The 22,811-nt window shown below is 32.4% G+C and overlaps 2 protein-coding genes across 4 annotated transcripts; one reads left to right on the top strand and one right to left on the bottom strand.

The window, feature by feature from the left end:
* The first annotated feature begins 28 nt into the window (after nucleotides 1-28).
* Nucleotides 29-4,865, top strand: LOC144842060 (uncharacterized). Its single transcript, XM_078698416.1, has 11 exons — nucleotides 29-379; nucleotides 776-859; nucleotides 1,207-1,349; nucleotides 1,864-1,924; nucleotides 2,117-2,234; nucleotides 2,439-2,533; nucleotides 2,641-2,740; nucleotides 3,110-3,198; nucleotides 3,362-3,466; nucleotides 4,186-4,320; nucleotides 4,672-4,865. Exons 1-11 carry the CDS (start codon nucleotides 233-235, stop codon nucleotides 4,807-4,809), a joined length of 1,215 nt encoding a protein of 404 aa, XP_078554542.1. The 5' UTR covers nucleotides 29-232; the 3' UTR covers nucleotides 4,810-4,865.
* A 1,259-nt stretch (nucleotides 4,866-6,124) lies between these two features.
* Nucleotides 6,125-22,641, bottom strand: LOC144842064 (palmitoyltransferase ZDHHC20-B-like). 3 transcript variants are annotated; one of them, XM_078698420.1, is made up of 11 exons: nucleotides 22,473-22,641; nucleotides 21,666-21,707; nucleotides 18,376-18,470; nucleotides 16,910-17,030; nucleotides 16,244-16,313; nucleotides 14,911-15,064; nucleotides 13,831-13,960; nucleotides 12,427-12,556; nucleotides 11,133-11,260; nucleotides 9,737-9,832; nucleotides 6,125-8,413 (listed from the first exon to the last, which is right to left on the bottom strand). In XM_078698420.1, the coding sequence occupies exons 1-11, from the start codon at nucleotides 22,579-22,581 to the stop codon at nucleotides 8,376-8,378; spliced, it is 1,113 nt and encodes a 370-aa protein (XP_078554546.1). In that variant the 5' UTR covers nucleotides 22,582-22,641; the 3' UTR covers nucleotides 6,125-8,375. The 3 variants fall into 3 exon arrangements, with proteins under 3 accessions (XP_078554546.1, XP_078554545.1, XP_078554547.1); XM_078698419.1 differs by lacking the exon at nucleotides 13,831-13,960 and adding an exon at nucleotides 13,645-13,777; XM_078698421.1 differs by lacking the exons at nucleotides 9,737-9,832; nucleotides 13,831-13,960 and adding an exon at nucleotides 13,645-13,777.
* Between the last annotated feature and the right edge of the window lie 170 nt (nucleotides 22,642-22,811).

The following is a 22,811-nucleotide window of genomic DNA, read 5'->3' as shown; positions in this document are numbered from 1 at the left end:
TATTACATTACATTACACACACAGCAAACCAAGGGTGGAGATGATCCAATCATACAGTACACTAGGGGGGGGGGGGGGTTAGACTTATCAGAGGTCACAGGGCGTGTACACCTGAGGGGAGCGCTACACTAGGCCAAGATAAAAGCACCCATACACAAATTACCAACCAGGAAAGGGTGACATATTGTAGCTGAATCAGTGTATTTTTTTTTCTAGATATGAACATAGACGAATGATTCTAAAAGAAGGGCATCGTGCGTCGGGTTTCTACATCATGTTATCAGGAACATGTTTAGTGAATGAACGTGAAATGGACTACAGAAATGGAACGACATTTGTCAGAACTGTTGCTAAAGTTTCAAACGGAGACGCCTTTGGGGTAAAGTTTTGTCTATATATTATGACGTAAGGATGTACACGTACAATGCAAGTTATTTGACCAACCAACGGTAGATCTGTAATGGGATTGCCATGTAATTGTCAACTCGCGTTGTACGTACGCTGTCGCGTTGCGTCGTGTAAACAATTAAAAGTCAAAATTTGGTTTCCAATCACAAGAGATAGTCTGGATCCACCGCGTCGTGATTGTTAGTCAATTGCCGTAACTTATGATGGGCTTACGTACCTGCATTGCGTCCAAGTGGTAGCCAGGATTTAAGCACATACTGAATAAAATTGTGTACATTGTCTCTATGAATAAAAATTGATTTATCTTAACATAATCCAAATGTTGTATTGATAACTTGTTAAAGTTTGTATTGTCTTGTATTTGCAGGGTCATGATCTATTGCGTGATACACCGCGTAAGTTCACTTACGTCTGCAAAGATCATGTCGAGCTTTTAATGATAGAAAAAAAGGTATGTTGATTTACCAACTCTTGAGCCACTTTAATCAAAAGCATTGATAGCTAAAGCGTGGTTCCCACTAGCGACGCAACGTAACGCAATCTGCGCAACGTAAGAAAATGCCCTTCTAATAATTGTGTTTGCCCCCGCCTGTGTGAAATCAAACATGCGATGTTTGCAGCACTGTTTCGTCGTCGGTTCCCACTTGTGATTACGCAATACAGCACTTTGCGTCAAAACGTTGCTGCGTTGCGTCGCTAGTGGGAACCACGCTTTACATAGTTATTACCAAGTGACGTATTTTGTGTTTGCTCTATACGTCCAATTAATACTGTAGGACCTTTCTACCACCACATTAGGATTTCCACAGGTTAATTCGTGACCCATTAGAACAGGACCGTGAAGAACTCATCAAATTCTGTAAATCACAAGAACTTTTCTGGGGATTACCAGTTGATGAATTAAAGTCTAACTACAGTAATCTTACCTGTGATTATTACAAGTAAGAACAACATTCATTCTTAAAGGTTGGTTCCCACTAGGACGCAACGCAATGACGTACGCGCAACGCAAGCGAGTTAACCAATGACAAGCCACTGTTTGAATAATCAATCGCTTGTGATTGGTGGTCAAATCGTCCTTGCTTTGCGTCGCTAGTGGCAAGCTTTAAAGGTTGGTTCCCACTAGAACGCAACGCAAGGAAAACGTAAGCGAAACGCATGTGAGTTGACAAATGAGAAGTGACAGTTCGAATGATCCAACGCTTGTAATGGGTAAAATTATCTGCGTCCTAACGTTGCTTCCAAATGGGAACCCAAGCTTAAATTATAACTTGACAGGAAGAACTATTAGATAATTAAAACATTTACGATTTGGGCTAATTGAACTAAACTGATTTTTGTTGGTGGTTTTGGTGAAAATTGGTGTTGAGTTAGAGGAGAGTGGTATTGTTTTGTAGTAGGAATACAGTTAATAAAGATTTGTTTGATGTGTTTAAATATTTTGTCTTTCTGCAGACCAGAAACAGTGATCTTACGAAATGTCAGTGAAGCTGCTCATATTGCTATAGTAAAATCGGTAAGTGGAGAAACCTCGATATGGTGTGTCTAACATAATGTCTAATTTTCAAGTTTTAGTATAATAAGGCTATCAATTTATCTACAGTACTGCTACTACAGTTCCAAAATTGATTATACAGTAATTAGACTAACTAACCAGGATTTAAACAATTTACAACTTTCTTTCCCATCCCTCTCTTCTTTTTTTTAGGGAAAATGTAAGGTAGTCTCTGAAATATCAGAACCAATCAAACAACCGCATTCAAAAGTCGATTACTGCAGCAGACGTAAAGGAGACTGGAAAACTACTGCAATTCTGAGAAAGAGTAGTATGTATAAACATTGTGTTTAAGTAGTATTACAAACTTTTTGCGCAGTTTAAATTACGCAATAAAATCTTACTTGTGACCACAAGATACAGTATTCGGTTACATTGGTTGTTGTTCAATTCAATGATTGGTTTGTTTAGGTTTTCAAACAAAATGTTTCATTTTATTTCGTTGCCAGTTAATCACTATTATTTTACCCAACAGTGTCGTTTTTCGAAACAAAGAAAAGGATAAACACTGCCCAAGTCCCGGTTGATAGAATATTCAATAAGCGAACATCTATATTTGATGACGTAGAGGTAATATAATACTGACTTTTATTGTTTAAATGTTTTAAATTTTTAAAAAGCTTTTTATGGGATTTTGGGCGTTCATTTGTTATTGTGCTTTAAATGTTTCTTTACAGAAGAAGTTACAACAACCGAAGAGATTTGAACATTTTAGACATGATGATTTTCAGAAGATATGTATTCAGTCTCCTCAAGAACTTCAGTTAAAAAATGAAGGTCGGTACTTTTAAGATATAACAGAACTTTTATTTTGTTTGATAAAGATTAGTTTAAAATTATACGAAGAATAATGCGATAATATCGCAAATATCTTGATTTCGCGAACAATGCCATTGCACAATGCATGATGGGAAGGATTTGGGGGAGCAAACGTAACGACGCGTACGTACAACCAACAAATCACGTAAGTAAGCGTTGTGGCGTTTGGTCACAAACCCTTCCTATCGTGCATTGGTGCACGCTATTTGCGATAAACCTTATGGCATCGATGATAAAAATGCTACTTATTCAGAGATGATCTGTGACCTACAACACAATGATTATAAGATTAATTATATAAAATATGGGTTTTTTTTAAAAACATAGACAATATTACAGAACCTATTAACTGTGATGGTATCCAGAGAACGTGGAAACGAGTTGGGTTTACTGCAAGCGGTTTAACAGAAAAAGAGGTAATATATATATATATATATAGGCTATGCATAACAATATTTGATGAATGTAAGTATAATACATCAATCCAATATTCACTTCATTCTACCATGGATTAAATTCCTTAATCCATGATTCTACAGAGATGTTTTATAAAAATATTTATTTGCAATTGTTTTACAGGTACAAAATAATCCAATGGAGTATGAAATGAATGAATCTGTCATCAAACATAACACAGTTACAACGTACGCACAGATAGCTGAGCTTGGCGCTGGATCCGTGTTTGTAAGTTGCACTAAAACATATTACTAATTAGGAAATGTGATGGGAATGAACATTACAACTTGTTATTAACTGATTCCATAGCATTCAACATACTGCGCGTGTGGTATTTGACTGATTTTATTTTATTTTATTCGGTTTCAACATAAGATTACAAGGCAATGAATACAAACAATTTACAAGCAAATACATTAAATAAGAAACCAAGGATATCCCATAAAGTTGAAAGAATCAACTTAATTCCAATGGACTACTTTGGTAAATCCATGAAGTGAAATATCTCTCTTCCCTAGTTTTTCTGGATTCTCAGTGCGGTATCTCCACACACTACAATATTTGCCCATAGTGTCAATGATATTTTCTTTTTGATAGAGTAAGAGCAGTTTTCTGTTTGGGCTCATGCCTATTACTTGCTCCTGGCAAGATACATTGTGAAACGTACTTTTATGAACTTTTGCCGAATAAATATTATTATTATTATAATAATGTGGTAATACATATGTAACGCATATCTGTATCAACGGTGGTGCCTATGGAAAGACAATGGCTATGTGATGGTTTATGATACTATGGGATATATGTGAAACATGTGATGTTGTATTACCAAATATGCCTATGATACTGGCGAAATCTAGATAGGTGTACCTGGTATACCCTTATTATTGAAGGACTCCTGTAGCAATAACCCTTCTCTGAACTAAAGAAAATTGTTGAATTCACAGGGTCTGGAAACCGTATTACGAAAGTCTAAAAACAAACTAAGCTTGGTCAGTGAAGGTTGTCACTGCATTCTTGTTTCTAAGAAGTTTTTTAAGAAAGAAAATACCATAAAGATGTTGCAAACAACTAACACGATGGTAGGTGATGGAATCTTTAAAAAGCTTCGAAATATCTATTAAAGATTGGTTCCCACTAGGATGCAATGCCTTGTCGTATAGGCGCAACCCAATTTGACCAATCACAAGCGACAGTTCCTATAATCCATCGCGTCGTGATTACTTGCGGCGCGCTTACGTCATTGCGATACGTCATAGTGGGAACCAATCTTTACTACGTTATACCATTCAACAAGGCAAACATTATTATCAAAAGCATAGGAATTATTACGTGTGTGTTTCTAAAAGGTTTTGATAATTAGGTTCTTTACTGAAAACATGGGAACTTAAGAGTGGATTCTAGTTCCATTGGTTACTTTTTGTTTGTTTTAGGCAATCAATTTTCCTCAACCGAAAGAAACTTTGACGAAAATTCGTGAAGGCAGAGCATGGTACTCGTTTAAGGACACGTTGGTAACGGAAGTACTAGAAGGGAAAAGCAAGAAAGTGATGAGTGCAATAAAGAAATAATGTGAAAGGAAATACGACGGAATAATTTAGAAGATATTTTGTGATGTGATACATCATAACTATAGGCCTACTTTCAATGACAAATTACTGAAACAATGTTGTTGACATGGATCTCAATGGAGATACGAATAAATCAGCAAGAAGCTAGCTAATAAAAAAGGGACGTAAAACAGACAATCTATTAAATAGAAAATCAGTTCATTCGATCCTTATCTAGTTTCTGCAACGCCCAAGCGGCCTATTCAACAAATTACTAGCTCAGTCTATATGAAAATCTGTTTATTTCTTACCTAAAACATTTAACATTAAATAATAATGCGCTGACTAACTTCGTAAAACAAACAAATCAAATATTTCATTTAAAACATCCAGCATTTGTACTGATCATTTTGCGTAATATGCAAATCTCAGACACGGCAGACACGACGTTTGTGTTAACAAAAATACTCATCATAACTTGTTTGTAGGCCTATATATTTTTATTAATCCAGGACATGATGTATTGCAATAAATGAACATAATCAATCTTAATTACGTATAAACAAAATAATCTACAAAGATTGAATTAGGAAATTATTTTCAGGCCCGCCCGGCGATCATTACGATTCAGAATACCAGGTGCTCATACCGCCGCCTCACACTGGTCTTGAACTAGGCGACTTATCTTAACTTTTGGCCCAGGCCTAGCCTAGCGGAAAGTTTTAATCTTAAATGATGAATTAGATGCCTAGGCAAGTTAAAAATAACCAAACTATAAACCTTAGTTCTACTTACCTTTTACAAGTCAATAACGATGTACTTCAAACTGATTTCACGTCCTAAAAATCCGTAACCAAAACAAGTTAGGCCTATCGTCTGCTTTCTGCAACTTTTGAATCATCATTTTGGCCCTGACGGCCTCTCATAACTGCAATTTTAAAGGGGCGTTATCCTTTAAAGAGATTTTCCGTCTAAAAAACAATTTTCAACTGTGGAAGAAGCCTGTACATTGCCAACAAATTTTATAAATGCAAATAATAATACACTTTTAGATATTTTAATACATTTTAAAGCGCTTTACATCATATCAATACAGTGCTTTAAGCTCTGTCTACACTATCAAACTAGTTTGACAAAAAAAGTGTGATGTGCTCAAATATGGTAGTAAAGTGCACAAATATGGGCACAGCACAATTTGTTGTCACATAAAGTCTGATAGTTTAGACAAGGCTTTAAACATAGTGGACAGCACAGTGGACTAGATCCATACAAAAACTTGAATGCCCCTGCCTTACTTGGCCACTCGGCTCAATAGTAAATAAAACAGTACACAGAGTTCAACGCAACATTGTTTTTATTTCAGAAAACAATTAATGCACATTATTGAAAACAATATTGGATTTATTCACTCATGACAAATACAAATATGTAAAAGTAAAACAAATAGAGTTCAACCAATCAAATATACAGGTGAAACACACCATAATAAGTTGAGTACGTACTTAAGAATAAAGACACTGTATTTCGAAAACATAACTAACATTGAAAGAGTAATAATTTGGATATTACGTTAAAAAGGTATATATTATTGACCCACACTTAAATTATTATTGATAATATGTTAATTATTTCTAATAAATAATACTGTAGTTTTTTTTTCAGGAGCATAATGACCTAACGCTGACATTTACAAAATAGTAGCTGTGACAACCTTGAAACCCAGTAGTACAGTACACCCATATTTAGTAATGATAAGCCTAAATTTAAGGAAGAATATTTTGTGCGGTACATTACCAGGGCCGTAGACAGAAATTTTCAATTTTCACCACCCACCCCAATTCCCCAGCACAGATATTTTTTTTGTTTTTAACCTCTCGTTATGGTTTTGATTACCTTACCTACGCTCTATCTCATTTAGAAAATAGTAGTAGGTCTACCCAAATTCAGAAATTTGTCAACCTCTATTTTTAAACATCTTTAGGATTGTTGCTGTTGCTGGGTCTCGAAACTAAATAATACACCCATATTTAGAAATGATATGCCTATATAAGGTCATAATGATCCATCATTTACTATGCACTAATTTCAACCTCTATTTGCAAATCTTTATTATTGTTGCGGGAGTCTTGCAGGGTCTAGAAACTAAATTTGTTTGTGCCACTATTTGCTATATACTGGTGGGGTGTATAATCACATTTTGATAGAATATCAGCTATTTAAAATAGGATAAAAAGTCCTACATCATTAAAAAAAAAAAAAGAAAGCATAAGTATAAAATTATTTTCTTTTCGTACATTTCAATTCTAAATATATATCAAAGTACCACCATGTACAGCAGACATAAATATTAAATTCTAAATATATTTTACATCATTTACCACGATAATCAGATAAAATTAAATCAACAAAATGAGCAAGGCTTTGTCTTTAAACCTTAAATCTCTGTCCACACTATCAAACTTTGTGACAAAAAAATGTGCACATAATATGGATACAATGATGTCATATCACTACCATATTTGGGCACATCACACTTTTTTTGTCAAACTAGCTTGATAGTGTAGACAGAGCTTAATAATTATTTTACACTTGCATGCTAAGTATACTATAAATTAACATCAATATTGTAGAATAGCAAGTATTTATAAGACACATCTACACCAATAATTTAATATTTTCAGAACATTATAAAATCTATTATTTTGTGTTGGACTAGGCTATAAAGGCATCATAAATTTGGTCCTATTGCTACATATGCATGGAAGTTCCACATGGAAATATCTACACATGTAAACTAAACTGCTGCACATCTGACTGAGCTGTTTTACACATAGCGGCCGCGGCACCTAGATGAGAGTTATATTCACACGTACGTACACAAATACCAAATACTACAATGTAGATAAACATTTGACCAATGAAAATGTGTTGATTTAATGCACCTTGTCATTGGTCAGTTTATAATTTACATCTGCATCCTTGGTAGTGGGAACTAAAGCTTACTACACACCGGACTTCATATCTAATATAAAGTATCTACACAAATTTACACCAGGTGAATATTTTGTACATACAGAAAAAGTTCAAGAGAATATCTCATTTACATGTGCAGTATGCGTATATGTGACATTTATTATTTTTATCAATTATTATGCTCTGCTTTTGTGAAGCAAATCATCTTTAGGCCTATTATTTTACATCAGTTTTTATAAAAGAAAGATTCTAAACACATATATTCTATACATGACTCCTACTAGCAATTTGATATTTTTACACAAGTACATGGTATTTACACATAGTAAAATTTTACACATGATATTTATGCACGGTAACTTTAGTTTACTATTTGCATGTGTGTTGAAACCGTTGTTTGTATACACATACAGGTAACATTGCCTCTGTTGGCTACATTCAATGGACCTGTAGGTCACATTGAATGCCTTCATAGGCCAAACTGAATGCCTCTGTAGACCACACTGAATGCCTCTGTAGACCACACTGAATGCCTCTGTAGACTACATTGATTGCCTTCCTAGGCCACATCGAGCTAATCAGAAATAACAACATTTCGTGATGCACTGAGTATGTTACTGTTCATTTTCAACAGAATAATTTATGGCTCCACCTGAAAAACAAAAACAAAATTAATTAATTAAAAAATGTTTTTAAAATGCACTGAAAAAAGATTAAAATAAATTTGAAATGTTATCAACACAAAAATGGCAAAAACATTCTAAAAAGTTGCTTTTAATTTGGTACAGTCAGGGAATCGTGTGTTGGTCTTCCTTTGAAGTATAATACAGTTACCAGTACAATCTCTCCTTTGGGACACCGCTATTAAGGGGACAATGCTTTTAAGGGGACACTTCATGTGAAATGAATATATGTTTTAACACCACGGTCAACTCTTATACAGGGGACACCCCTATTAATGACATTTGTGAAATGAAAAAGGGGCAATATATGTTTTAACACTACAGCCAACTCCTATTAAGAGGGCACTTTGTTGGTTCTGAAGGTGTCCCCTTAATAGGGGTTCTACAGTATTATCTATTGCTACTCGTACCATAATATTTAAAGAAAAAAATGTGCATGTCTAAAATATAGGTGAAATAAGGGAAAGAGAATGAAGAACAATGTAAAGTGTGAAAATTAAGATGAATTAGATGAAGATTCAATAGTACTAAGTTAGCATCAGTTATTGATATAATGTGTAGTGAGTTATGAACTATAAACTTGATAAGGTATAAAACATTAAATAGAAAAATGTTTAAACAATAATGTTCTATACAACATGAAAAGCTGCTTAAGCCACAATACTACAATAAATATATATATACCATAAAGCTCTGTCTACACTATCAAACTAGTTTGACAAAAAAGTATGATGTGCCCAAATATGGTAGTGATATACCCAAACATGGTAGTGATATGACATCATCATGTTCATATATGGGTATATCACATTTTGTTGTCACATAAAATTTGATAGTGTAGACAGAGTTTTAGAAAGTGAGGAACATTGTTTGAATACTGTATGTCAAAGTTCAAATGTGTTAAGATATTATGGTGTACACATATTCATAAAAGGTTTGCAAAAGAAGAGACATTAGAAATCCAGACAGAAACAACAAAACTAAAGAATCCAATAAAATGTAAACATAACATGCTTGAATGCTTTTTACAACAAAGGTTTTAATTTCATTCAGTATTTGATGATGTAGTAAATGCATTAAAAAATGTTTGCTTAAAATAACATTAGCCGATGTTATACAAAGATCAAAAGTATGGAGCTTTGAAAGGAACAAAGTTAAAAACATGATCAAATCCTGAAAACAATTCACAAACATAATAATATATAAAATGAAAAAGCTGATTGGTGGTGCTAAACTAAAAGTGGGCGGAGCTAAAAGTCAACTAGCCACTCAGGAAGAAGATTATATCCTACTTGGCTGAGCCACTTCTCTTAGAGGGGCTTTATCTGATTCGATAATTGTACTGTAGTTGACGCCCTCCTGTATGCTTGCATGCAAGTTTCCTTTTCCTAAACAAAAAGCAAAGAAAATTATCAACAATGCAGGAAGCAACAATGAGTTTTAGTTTTTTGGGGCAGATCTAGGAAGGGGTGTGCTACCCCCTTTTTGAAATTATGAAATAATTTTTGATATTTATGACTATTAATACGTGTTAGTGCTCCCTCATTAAAAAAATCCTGGATCCACTACTAGTTGTGACAGTATCTTTAGAAAAAGTTGGTAAGTAACAATTTTGCTCATTTATTGTAAACTAAAGCTCTGTCTGTGATGTGCCCACATATGGACATGATGATGTCATAGCACTATCATATTGTGCATATCACTTCCATATTTGGGAACATCACAGTTTTTTTGTCACATAAAGTTTGATAGTGTAGACAGAGCTTAAGACAAGCATAATTGGTGTCTTGAATGGGTTGTTTATGTAAGTGTCCATGGAAACAGTTTAACTTATGTTATGGAAATCAAAAGATATTTTGAAATATGTTAAAAAGCAGATTCCAATGGTATGGTATCCAGAAGATAATAGAGAGGTTTCGCAACCTTACGAATACGATAACGAAAACGGATACGTCACGCACACGTATTCGTTTTCGTAAGCCAGTAAAAACCTGTTTCGCATGGCAACGAAATATTGAGGGCGCCGTCCAAAATATGACTGCGGTAAATTTGAGCGAAGCGCAGGTACGTGTTGCTTGGTGCTTGGCTACCTAGGCCTAGCGTAACATCAAAGCGAGTGAGGACTTTAAAAACTGCTATTTATCAGAATTGACCTGGCATTTTAGTAAATTACTTTAGTAAATTACTTTCAATAAATCTATAATTATATTATAATCATGAATCATTTCTGATTCAAATGCAAAATGTGCAAAATAGATCAAAAACTATACTCGTTTTGTAGTTACGAATATGACTGGTGATATTCGTCAACACGAATACGCTTTACGAATATGAAATGGGGATCAGCTCAAAAGTTTTACAAATGTGTGACGTATCCGTTTTCGTTATCGTATTCGTAAGGTTGCGAAACCTCCCTATTAGCAACATAGAACGTTTATGTGATGTACAGTAAAGTATACAATCTACAAAAACACAATGAAAACAACATGAAAACAGCAACAAGAGCAAAGAAAACTGCGGCAAATTAATGATAGTATAATTGAAGAAACTTGTTGAATATTCAGAGATGAGGGCAGTCTTCACAAGTTTAAAATCAGAAATCCATTAGCTGACATTCTTACCTTACATGCTATTATTGTATCAAAGTAGAAATACTTTTAATAGTAAAAATTGTTTATTTCCTCATACCTTGATTTTTAGAATCTTCTGCTCCACTGGTCATCTCACTTTCAAGGTCATCTTCAGGTGGACCGTCCAGAAGGCGGTCAGAATCTTCATCTCTCGCTTGTATAGGGTAGCGTATGCCATCCCCTTTGCTGAAAACACAAGAACATTGTTATTTTTTATTTTAATAAGAAATCATGGTTGATAAAACTATTGAATATTTTCTACTCCTTTGATTTTAACTACTTTTCCCCAAAAACCATAACATGGAACTAAAAAGACAAGACACACATTAGATGTAATACTAAAACTAAACTATTTTTGCAAAGAGGATATACAGTAGATAAAATGAGATACTGTATGTAGGTCAAACTCGACCGAAGCCACTGAGGTAGTTCACTTTAACATTTTGTTAATTATTGTCATTGCAGACAGAATGAACGCTTTTTTGGTGGCACCTGTGCGATACAAAGGGACCCTTTGAAAGTTGTTGTATGTGCGTCATCTTCACCTGGGTGCAATTCAGCCCAGTTATAAACGAACAAAAAGAATTATCCACATTAATATATGGTATAAAATAAAATTCCTCGTACTATACTATACGAAGCTCTGTCTACACTATCAAACTTTATGTAACAAAAAAATGCGATGTGCCCATGATGATGTCATATTACTACCATATTTGGGCAAATCAAACTCAAACTAGTTTGCTAGTGTAGATAAAGCTTTAGACATGGTAACCACTAAGCTAATACAGTGCCAGTACAATGTTTTTATGGTGACACCGCCTGTGCAATGTGTGCTACCCTTGTACTCACCGGTACGGAGGGAACATGTGAGCATTATTGTAGTAGTTAGGAAACATGGACCCGCTTCCTTTACTACAGTTAGACAACAAAATATATTGAATGTTAATTTAATGTTATAATGTATGAGTAATAACATTAAAAACAAATTATATTGAATGTTAATTTAATGTTATAATGTATGAGTAATAACATTAAAAACAAATTATATTGAATGTTAATTTAATGTTATAATGTATGAGTAATAACATTAAAAACAAATTATATTGAATGTTAATCTAATGTTATAATGTATGAACAATAACATTAAAAACAAATTATATTGAATGTTAATTTAATGTTATAATGTATTTTGAGTAATAACATTACAAACAAAACATATTTTAAATACAGTAGGTTCTGTTTAGAGAGACTGGGAAATGAGATTGAGATTTGACACAAATATTCTAAAACAAAACAAGCAGAATGGAAACATGTAAAAAAATTTATTACACAAACAAAATTATTTATACCTTGTGAAGATTGGTAGTGGCCACATTTTTTTCTCATCGCCAAATACTTCACGAAAATTGTTGCAGAAACTTCCCCGGCTGAAACCTTCCTTATCTGGTCCGTGGCGGAAGACAGGAGCACGGAATGACTCTAAGTAAGTGATAACCATGTTAATAAATGAAAGGATAAGTATGTTTCCACCGATTAACATGCAATTTTATGTTATAAAGATTGGCATTCATTTACTGTATAAAGCTCTGTTTACACTATAACACATGGGCACATCACATTTATTTGTCACATAAAGTTTGATAGTGTAGACAGAGCATAAGTCAATGATATTGAACATGAAACCAAGTAAGTTGCCTTTATGTTGAACAAGACTGGCATGAAAAAATTACTCAAAAATTTAGAGTGGGCAATAAATATTACTTTTGGTGAGAAATGGTTTACACACCATGATGGGTCTATGTATAAACATTCTTTTTAATATTAAAATAAGCAAAATTATATTTTATAAACACAAATAATTGCAAGAAATATATATTGAATAATGATAAAAATAATAATAGATTAAAACATACACATAGTAAAATTGTTTTTTGTAACTGTGACTATTGATTTTTAAATAAAACATAAAATCATAACACTAAATCCGAAACCAAAATATCAGAATTATTAATATTGCAACATCGCAAGTAACGTAAAAACAAAATAATGTTTACAGTACCAAACCAGTAAAAAAATACAAACTATATATCCATGCTATTAAGAAACAAAAACAAAGTCAACAAACAAAAATAAATAATGTTATAATCTGAAAGGTTCAGTCGTATGTAGACGGATAACAATAAAGAAAAGGTGGTGAATAGAGTTAAATTTGAGGGACATTTAAGGTACCTAGATGATGCCTCACAATCAGTGTGAGCAGTGCTGGTAAAGAACACCAGCAATTAGCTCAAAATCATTGAAAATGTACAATTTTTTGGAGAAGAAAGGTCGATTTCAAACAATTTTGAAACTGCTTTTTTTTACTAATTTTGCTTAATGATACATATCAATATAAACTTGTTTTTTTGTTGTTTTAATGACATTTGAAGAATGTAAATAGAAATGAACAGAAGTATTTGGAATAAAATGAATCAGGTTTACGAGGCATTGAGAAAAGTCTCTATTCACTGTGAAATAAAGGAATACCATTATCAGCCTTAACACGACCTTTGAACCAAAAGTCTTACCAAGGGTGCTCCTGTTGGTGAGAACTAGGTGAGTGTGCATTCCTAGTAGAGCAAGAACGCTCACGGCAAACATGGCTGCCGCGAAAAACAGGAACAAAATATGAAACTTGCTAGACTCATCACCCAACTCTCCCTAACCAACATGAAAAAAGAAATTTGAATGTATAAATATCAAAGCTGGCCTACCTAGTGTTGAACGGTTTATGCCCGACAGTTGGATGTGGTACATTAAGAGGGTGACTACACTAAGCGCAAATATGGCTGCCATTAGGAACAGGAACATTACTTGAAAGCTCATATCCGCACCGCCTACATCCTGAATGTTGCAACCACAGTGAAAAAACAAATCAATATCAACAAGAAATTGTATTTTTATAATTAAAAAACAAAATAAGTATTGATATTGCTATTTAAGCAGTCTATCACTTCGTTGAATATTTTCATATATTTTTACATTTAAAGTTATTACATTTTTAACCTATTTTTCATCATGCATGTTATATTTCAATACCGATAATGCATTTTGAATGTTCCAATAGCAATGTGTATATAGATCCTGATTGTAATGTACACTTTATACTAATCCTTTGCCGCTATGTCAAGCAATATAATTAATCATTTATTGTTAAACGCACTTAAATGTGACATTGCTGTCAACATTTGGATTCAATTTAAAATAATTCTGATAAAATATCAGTGTTACAATTTTGTACAAGATAACATCCAATATTTTTAACATTTCATCTTATTTATTTATGCATTTCCTTTATTTCAGATAGTACATCCATATACAAAACAAAAACAAAAAGAGAAAAGATTTCACAAGGAAATTACACAAACCAACAGTGGGGAGGCTCCCACCTGAGGGCATAGTTCATAGACTATACCACTTGTGGAGAGGGGTGTTCAATGAAAATTTCTACTTTTCGAGGTATATCTCGCTCTTCGAGGAGAAAGGGCTATTGTCGGTTTATCCAGGTAAGCTAGGCACGAAATAGACTAACAATTATCAGTTATTCATGTATAAAGGAACCGATTCTGAATAAGTAGATTTTCTTGAGTATAAATCTGAGTCAAAATGGTAGGCTTATTATACCCAACAAACAAAAAAATGGATGGAACATTTTGTAATAAATTCAGTCCACATTTGGAGGCTAAATTGGAGGTTTAAACATCCAGATAAGTCGCTAATGTTGTATTCGAAACTGAACTGGAACCAGAGCTGGACCAGAGCGTGTGAAGTGTGAAAGAAAAAAATGTACTTACCGACCAAAATTTAATAAAATATGGGAGGACCGTGGCAGCTACGTATAAACAGTAAGTCAATGCATAAAACAGAAACAGAACGAAAAACTTATAGTTTGTGAATCCAACACAATTATTAACCCACGGACAATGGTGGTCCATCTTCAAAATACACCTGCAATCAAAAACATCCATACAATTCATAAGCTAAGTGAAATTCTTCAACAAAAATGTTATCTTTATAATTAGATGAGAAAACATGTTCCATCATACAGGTCAGACTGACCTAGAGGTCAGGCTGTGAGAAAAATATTCATAATTTTGAAAATAAGATTTTTTTAATATTCAAAAACAAAATTAAAATTTTATCTGGAAAAAAATAAAAAATAAAAATTGTTGTATAAGTTAACCACTTTAAAACTGAAGCACATTAAATAAATGCACATATTTTACATTAATGTAAAGCTTTACTAGAGTAGTACATTACTAATGTTGCAACATTAATATATGACTGTGATGTTATCACTGAATTGTCGTGAGATTCATTCAAGCGTGACTGAGTGTCCTCCGACACTACAAGATTGAGTTGTACAGCATTGAAGCAGTATTTTATATAAAGAGACATGGTGGAATAAAAAACATTTTTTCACTACTTCAATCAGACAAAATTGTTAAATGTAGAACTTATAAAATATTATACAAAGATTCAACAATTATGATTGAGAATGTACAGACACAGATCATTAATTAAAGTAGGAAGGATTGCAGAGGTATTTTAAAATTCAATTTTTCTAAACTCGACAAAAAATAACAAATTTTATTATTTTATTAGTTAATTATTACATCACAAATGTTGCATTTTATTGTATGGTTGTAAGAATACATCATGGAATAGAACATCTACATTTTCTGTAATTGAACTAAAAGCATGTTAATTTAAATCTTTGAATTTGACTGCATCTTAAATGTCTTTATGATCGTATAGATAAAGATATCAAGCATATGGCCGCGAGGCATTTAGTAACTGCCCTTCTCATAGGAGACCTCGTTTAAGAGGATACGCATCAGTAAGCGCATTAATACCATGCTTTTAATGGTTTTTATCATATATTTTGCATTTATATCACCAATAGTTAAGAAAATAAAATGATATTAACCATATAATATAAATACAATTCCTAGAAACATGTGAAAATTCAATTTTTTATTTAAAAAAAAGGTTTCCTATGCATAAATAAATGAAAGACATTAAAATTTGGATTTTTATTTGAATATGAAGAATTGTCGTTATTTGGCAATTACTAAAGCAATGTCTTGACGAGGGATGGATTATTACATATCTGCTTATTCTTACCTTTCACATACAGAACAATGATGGCACCTGTCTGGCTTAACAGATTTACATATAGAACAGTAACGCATACCTGTAATGAAATCACAGATAAAATTGTCTGCATGCTCTATCTTTTGGGGCATGGAAGGTTGTTGCAGAGAGAATGGGATGTCGTCTGCATGCTCTATCTTTTGGGGCATGGAAGGTTGTTGCAGAGAGAATGGGATGTCGCCTGCATGCTCTATCTTTTGGGGCATGGAAGGTTGTTGCAGAGAGAACGGGGTGTCGCCGTAGAGAAAGGAGGAGAGGAGGGGGAACAAAAGCAGTTTACTATTCCCAAGAACTTTTGTTATATCATGTGGGTGATCTGCAAGATCCTTTTTTTTTTTTTTTTTTTTTTTTTTTTTTTTTTTTAACCATATTTAATGAGGGTGATCCATCCAGCTATTGCTGATCATTAGGGACCCTCAGAGGTTCACAATACAAACATATACACAAGATGCTCTACATAAACAAAGTCTTATTACAAGTCTTTGGGAGTGGAGTAATTTGGTCCTTAGAAAAAATCCTGACATGTGACGGGACTTGAACCCAGGACCCTTGGAGTGGTAACCAAGCATCATAACCACCAAGCCACAACTCCACTCGGTTTAATGATTATTAACATTACAAATGTTGAACACTAACCTCCTCCTAGAGTTCTAGTGTGTACAGGTAGATTATGCGATATCTGCTTTAATATTTCATCTTTTCTATCTGTTCTATCTTCAGCTTCAATTCTTTCCAAGTCTGCCTTTGATAAGTAAAACTACAAAAAAAAAACAATTTATTATTTAAAAAGGAGAAAAAAAGGAAATTAAGAAATTGTCAATAAATAGGAAGTCAGCAATTATACAGTACTGTATACAGAAAATAAACTAACCTATAAAACAAACTTTGAAAATATAAACAAATATACAGTTTATAGTTCAAAATATTGAATCTGATTTCATTATTATTATTATTTTCAGAGTTTATTTTATATTATCATGTAATCAAACTTATTAGTGGACCATGGTGATGATTTATAAAATTTAATATTTTATTATTAATTAATTATTATTAAGAAGTAATTATACTATATATCTAGTGAAAGTAACAATTATATGATAATACTTTGTTACAAAAACAAAGACATCAACATTAAATAATTATCAAAAATATCTGTAGAAAGCCATTAGAGAGTTTTAGTAGTCAAATATCACACTTTGCTATTTCCACATAATTTGTATCAATTCTAGACCTTTTTTTTTAGAATAATCCATTTTTAGAAAAAGGGAATTTACTTTGGAACTAAAATAAATGACCTTAAAGCAAACAAACAAGCAATTTTAATAACATAAAGAAAAAAATGTTTTTTTTGTGTTAATTTTCTATGGATTTGGATAACAAACCAGCAACAAAATAAAATTGATATCTTAGTTATTTTTTATTATTTTACTGTATTTGTTAAAATGGTTTTTAAATTGTAGAACTAAAAAAAACCAGTGTAGAATGACATTGATTTGTACATGTAAGAAATGCTGCAAAAAATGACAGTTAAACTCATTTAAAATAATGTATATGTTGTTCTTGATACTGTTAGTATTAAATGTCGTATTTGTCGAAAGTGTGGCACTAGCACTTTAATGTAATTGCTTTAAAAATATCCGCACATACATTGCTGTATTAAGTATGCTCCTATGTCAAAAAGCATCAACTTACTATAGATTCTATGCTTTTAGTTTATAAATGATGATTTACATCTACAGACACTTATGAACTAGAGGCTTAACTATAGTATCCAAACTATGGCAAGCCAAGTTTGCCAAAAAGTACTCAATCCAAACAATTGAATAACAGCTATTTTCTCTACCCAAATCTTTCACTGAAAGACCAAATCAATAGTTTGACGGTTGAGTTTGACATTGAATGGTTTGGAATGAGTACTTTTGGCAGACTTGGCTTGCCATACAGGACTCCTCAACATCAAAATAATGATTCCATTGTTTCAAGATAAATAATACCCTGTTTATGTCTCACTAAACAAAAGTTCACATTATTTGAATATACTGTAGTTGAATATAAATAAACTATTTATTAGCTTAGAATGAAATTAAAAATTAATAATTTACCTCATCCGGAATCGCTCCACCAGATGTAAAAATTGTCTTGGCATATGACCATGCAAACATCACCAATAATATATGATAAAATATAAGGTACACCACTGAAAAAGGGAAATGAGGTTTTTTTAAAAATTATTATAACTTATATAACAACTCAAACCAATTCTGGATTCTCTTACCTACATGGCAATTATTCATCTTTAAAGCTCTGTCGACACTATAAAAAACATGTGATGTGCCCCTATATGGACACGATGATGTCATACCACTACCATATTTGAGCATATCACTACCAAATTTGGGCACATCACACTTTTTTTGTCAATCTAGTTAGATAGCTTGTTCACACTAGAATGTGATGCAATGACATACATGCAACACAGGTAATTTTGCCAATTACAAAGATAACTGTTGATTGTGTTTGATGAAATTATACGGTAAGTACATGGTTACGTTGTGTCCCGGTAGTAAAGCTTGGTTCCCACTCGCTTGCGTTGCGCGTACGTCCTTGCGCTGCGTCGCTAGTGGGAACCATGGTTTAGAGATGCAAAGCAACAATGTAGACAAAATGCAAGCAAGTTTGCAAATGATGAACGACAGTAATAATCGCCTGTACAAATTTCCAAATTATCGCGTTGGCCTCTATTATTAGAACCAAGCTCACAGTAACACAAACAACACTTTTAACATTACTAAATTGACCAGAAGAAACCCCAATTCACACACAATCTCAGGGAATTATATTCTTTCCTAATTTATGAACCCAATTACTGTAATGGGATGATTATGCAGTTAATAATACTATGACAATATGTCTACAACAACAACACAATTATAATATCATTATCCTTTGCATAAATTCATTAGCAAATGATCACTGTTGGTTGCAAAATCATATAATATTAATGTTTCTTTTGTTGACCTAATGAGTACCGGTATAATACTGTATTATTATAATAATCAAATTAAAAGAACGAAAGGAAAAAAATGGTTTCATAATTAGCTATTTAGTCTCTGGAGATATTGGTACAGAAATAAGATTTCTGGTATTTTGTTTGCTAGGCTGGTTGTTTGTCATTTTAGTTTGATTATCAAGTATACAATACAAATACAAATTTCCAATATCACTTAGTACGAAGTACTCACACTTATAAAGTAAATTGTCTTAATGATTTTAGGAAATGACAGTAGTTAATGTTAACTTGCAGTATAAAATTATGATTCATGTCCACAATCACAACTTACACTAACATATCATTTCAATCTACAATTTCATTATTATTATATTTCATTTCCTTTCAATTTGTTGTGGAATTTGTTTATCACCGGTGGCTTCAGCTTAAGTGACATTTTGTCCTATAAAGGCATCTTTCCAAGTTACAGTATACTATTTCATTTTAATCTCCAAGTTTTGATCTACTTTTTTTATTTTGTATATTATGGAAAATAAATAAAATGAATTAGAACAAAGGAACGAATAAAATTGTAACCATCTTTAACAAAAAATGCTTGATATTAACCACTTTGCTAAATTTGTCGTGTATTGACCCAAAAACATGTGAACTTTAAATCATCAATTCCTGATCCCTTATGATTTGATTTATGCAAATTATAAAGTTCTATAGATAGTATGAATTAAAACAGATTGTCTGCCTCCAGTAAAATATGTTGACAATAATTCTATAACTCAATTGAATTTATAACTACTTTTAATGAAAAAAAATTATAAAATATTCAACGTTTAAAGGATAAAAAGTACTATATGGGTTTAACATTTCTAATTAATTTTATTTTAAATGTAAAAACATTACTACAACATTAATAATAACCTGACTTATTTTCCAACAGCGGTCAAGCAGAACAAGCGGATCTACCCTTTAAATTCTACTCATACAGTACTGTACAAACATTTGTGTACCACAGACTAAAGCTCTGTCTACACTATTAATCTGAATGTGATGTGCCCATATATGGACATTTTTGGGCACATCACACTTTTTTTGTGTCAAAGTTTGATAGTGAGTTTAAGAACTGAAAGAGTGAGATGTAGGAAGCATGGCATTATAAAAAAGGCAATTTTTTATGTCTGTTGACAAGATTAAAATATGATAATACAGTACAATTGTACAATTGTAAATTCATAAAAAAAACATAAGTGACCTTTAATTAATTAGATACTGTATTTAAAACAGTTCTTTCAAATATGAGGGTCAGGAGTGTTTAGGTGGTCAAGGCATTCATGAATACTTAGTTCATAGAATGAATATAGCTAAGCAGGGACTTAGCGAGAAGTTACTAACAGACCAGGCAAAGGTGTTTTAAATACTATGTCAAAAATTAAAATCCAATTCAACTTTTAAAGAACGTAAATTTAAACTAATACATGTAATTGTAAGACTGTGTTTTTCCTACAGTAAGTTAATTAATAACATAAACTGTAAATAAGTGAGGGCAGGGGGAGGGGGGAATCATACTGTACCATGAGAGTACTACAGGTAGTGTAGTAGTAGTAAGATATCAAAATTGAGACCTAGAATACCGTGATCATCATTTTGTATTCATTTTTCCCCATCTTGATCTTTACAAGTTATTATTCATGATGCCTATTGCTTGAATAACATATCCTATCAAGTGTCAATGCATGTTAAACCATGACATTTACATCTTATACACATAGTAATGATTCCAAACCGACGATGTCAAATTTTATCCTCCGCTGTCGTTCATTCAAGATTTCGATTGCATTAGTTGATGCCGGGCAATCAGACCATTTAAATGTCAACTTACTAACATTTAATTGTTATTCAGAAAATTGATTGGAAAATTTACAAAACAGGATTACATGCATAATATTTATCATCATTTTTAAAACAAATTATAGCAGACAGAATACTGTATAATAATAATAACTTGATTCATAAAATAATAATTAAAAAATTGTAAAAAAAATAATAATGATAAAATACCATTTTATTAACACAAAATGATTTTAAATTAAGTAAATACTAAAGAAGGAAGTATCTCAGTCATGGTTTCTATATTTCAATAATATATCGTTTCAAATTAATTAATTAAATTTCAGTATATCACCGAGTGGTTTAGAATTCATGTTCTGTGCCTGTTGTGTTACATGTTATTAAGTATACTTAACAAATAATTGTAATATTCTTAAGTTAAACGTTGAATAGCTTTTTACTGTAGATACTTTGCATTTTGACTAGACATGTAAATGTATGCATAATGTGATGTTGTCTTGTCTAAGTACTGGATGTCACATTAAGAATGAGAAAACTTACCAGCTTGTCCAATGTTATTATAAGGATCTGTAGCAAGTGTATCTGTAAAAAAAAAAAAATGAAAATACTGTAGTAGTTTTACTTGTGAAGGTAGTGGAGTAAGACAAATTTGAATAGCAACGTCATTGCACAATGCATGATGGGAAGGGTTTGGAAGCAAATGTCACAACGCGTACGTACAAACAACAAATCGTGTACGTATCCGTCATGACATTTGCTCCCAAACCCTTCCCATCATGCATTGCGCATGCTATTTGCGACAAACCTTATTAATTCAGGTGATGGAGATGCCCTACAATTAGATTTTGTTATTTTATTAATTAGTAATAATACAGAATACAAGTACAAGTATAAGTACAGGTATGACTAAACATATTTTGTATTAGTACACATAATTAAAATGAATTTATTTACTTTTTTTTCATTCATTTATTTATTGCCACAAAAAACATAACAAATTCATGATTGCATTTTTTCAACATATTAATTAGGCCTAGGCCCTAGTATATCAATTAAATTTATTCATTTCATATTTTTTGGCATATTTTGTTATTAAATGAGTAGAAAACAAAGAAATTTGTTTTAATTTTCCTTCTATAAAAATCCATTAGATCTAAGCTAAAACAACAGACTACAGAGTGAGAGGAATATCTGAACGACAGGCGTACTGTCACTCACTGCTGCTGCTGTGATACCCGCCCAAACGTCATCAAATTACTATCAGTGAGCCAAAAATTGTAGGCTAGACTAGCTAGGTAAATTATAGTATACCGGCCTAGGAAAAACAGATTTTTATACCATACTTACAAAAACATAACTCTACAACATAAGCATAGTAGGACCATGCGACTACAAGCGAAATAAATAGCACGGGAAACCAGCTTGCAGTCTTCAAACAAGTCTTTAAAACGCCCATTTTTTAGGCCTAAACTAATTTACAATGAAAGAAGAAAACTACACTTCGGTGATTCATTTCTAGAGCTGTGGTCATCACTTCCCTGAGGCATATACAATATACCATATTGGTAAATTATACATGGTCGAATGTTTTACCAAAGAACGTCTGTATGAAAGTCTAATGCAATACAACGAACACACCCATTGTGGTAAAGTTTTTAAAAGGTCTTGGATTTTGATTGAATGATA

This window comes from Antedon bifida, chromosome 5 (genome assembly GCF_963402885.1).
Source record: "Antedon bifida chromosome 5, ecAntBifi1.1, whole genome shotgun sequence".
Taxonomy (NCBI): Eukaryota; Metazoa; Echinodermata; class Crinoidea; order Comatulida; family Antedonidae; genus Antedon; species Antedon bifida.
This window is presented reverse-complemented; position numbering and strand designations above follow the sequence as displayed.

Coding starts and splice junctions, on each gene's coding strand:
- LOC144842060 (XM_078698416.1), top strand. CDS start 233: ATGATTCTAAAAGAAGGGCATCGTGCGTCGGGTTTCTACATCATGTTA. Junction 3,199..3,361: donor GCGGTTTAACAGAAAAAGAG/GTAATATATATA, acceptor ATTGTTTTACAG/GTACAAAATAATCCAATGGA. Junction 4,321..4,671: donor TGCAAACAACTAACACGATG/GTAGGTGATGGA, acceptor TGTTTGTTTTAG/GCAATCAATTTTCCTCAACC.
- LOC144842064 (XM_078698419.1), bottom strand. CDS start 22,581: ATGGGCGTTTTAAAGACTTGTTTGAAGACTGCAAGCTGGTTTCCCGTG. Junction 16,314..16,909: donor CACTAGAACTCTAGGAGGAG/GTTAGTGTTCAA, acceptor ATTTCATTACAG/GTATGCGTTACTGTTCTATA. Junction 12,557..13,644: donor CACCAACAGGAGCACCCTTG/GTAAGACTTTTG, acceptor TCACTTACTTAG/AGTCATTCCGTGCTCCTGTC.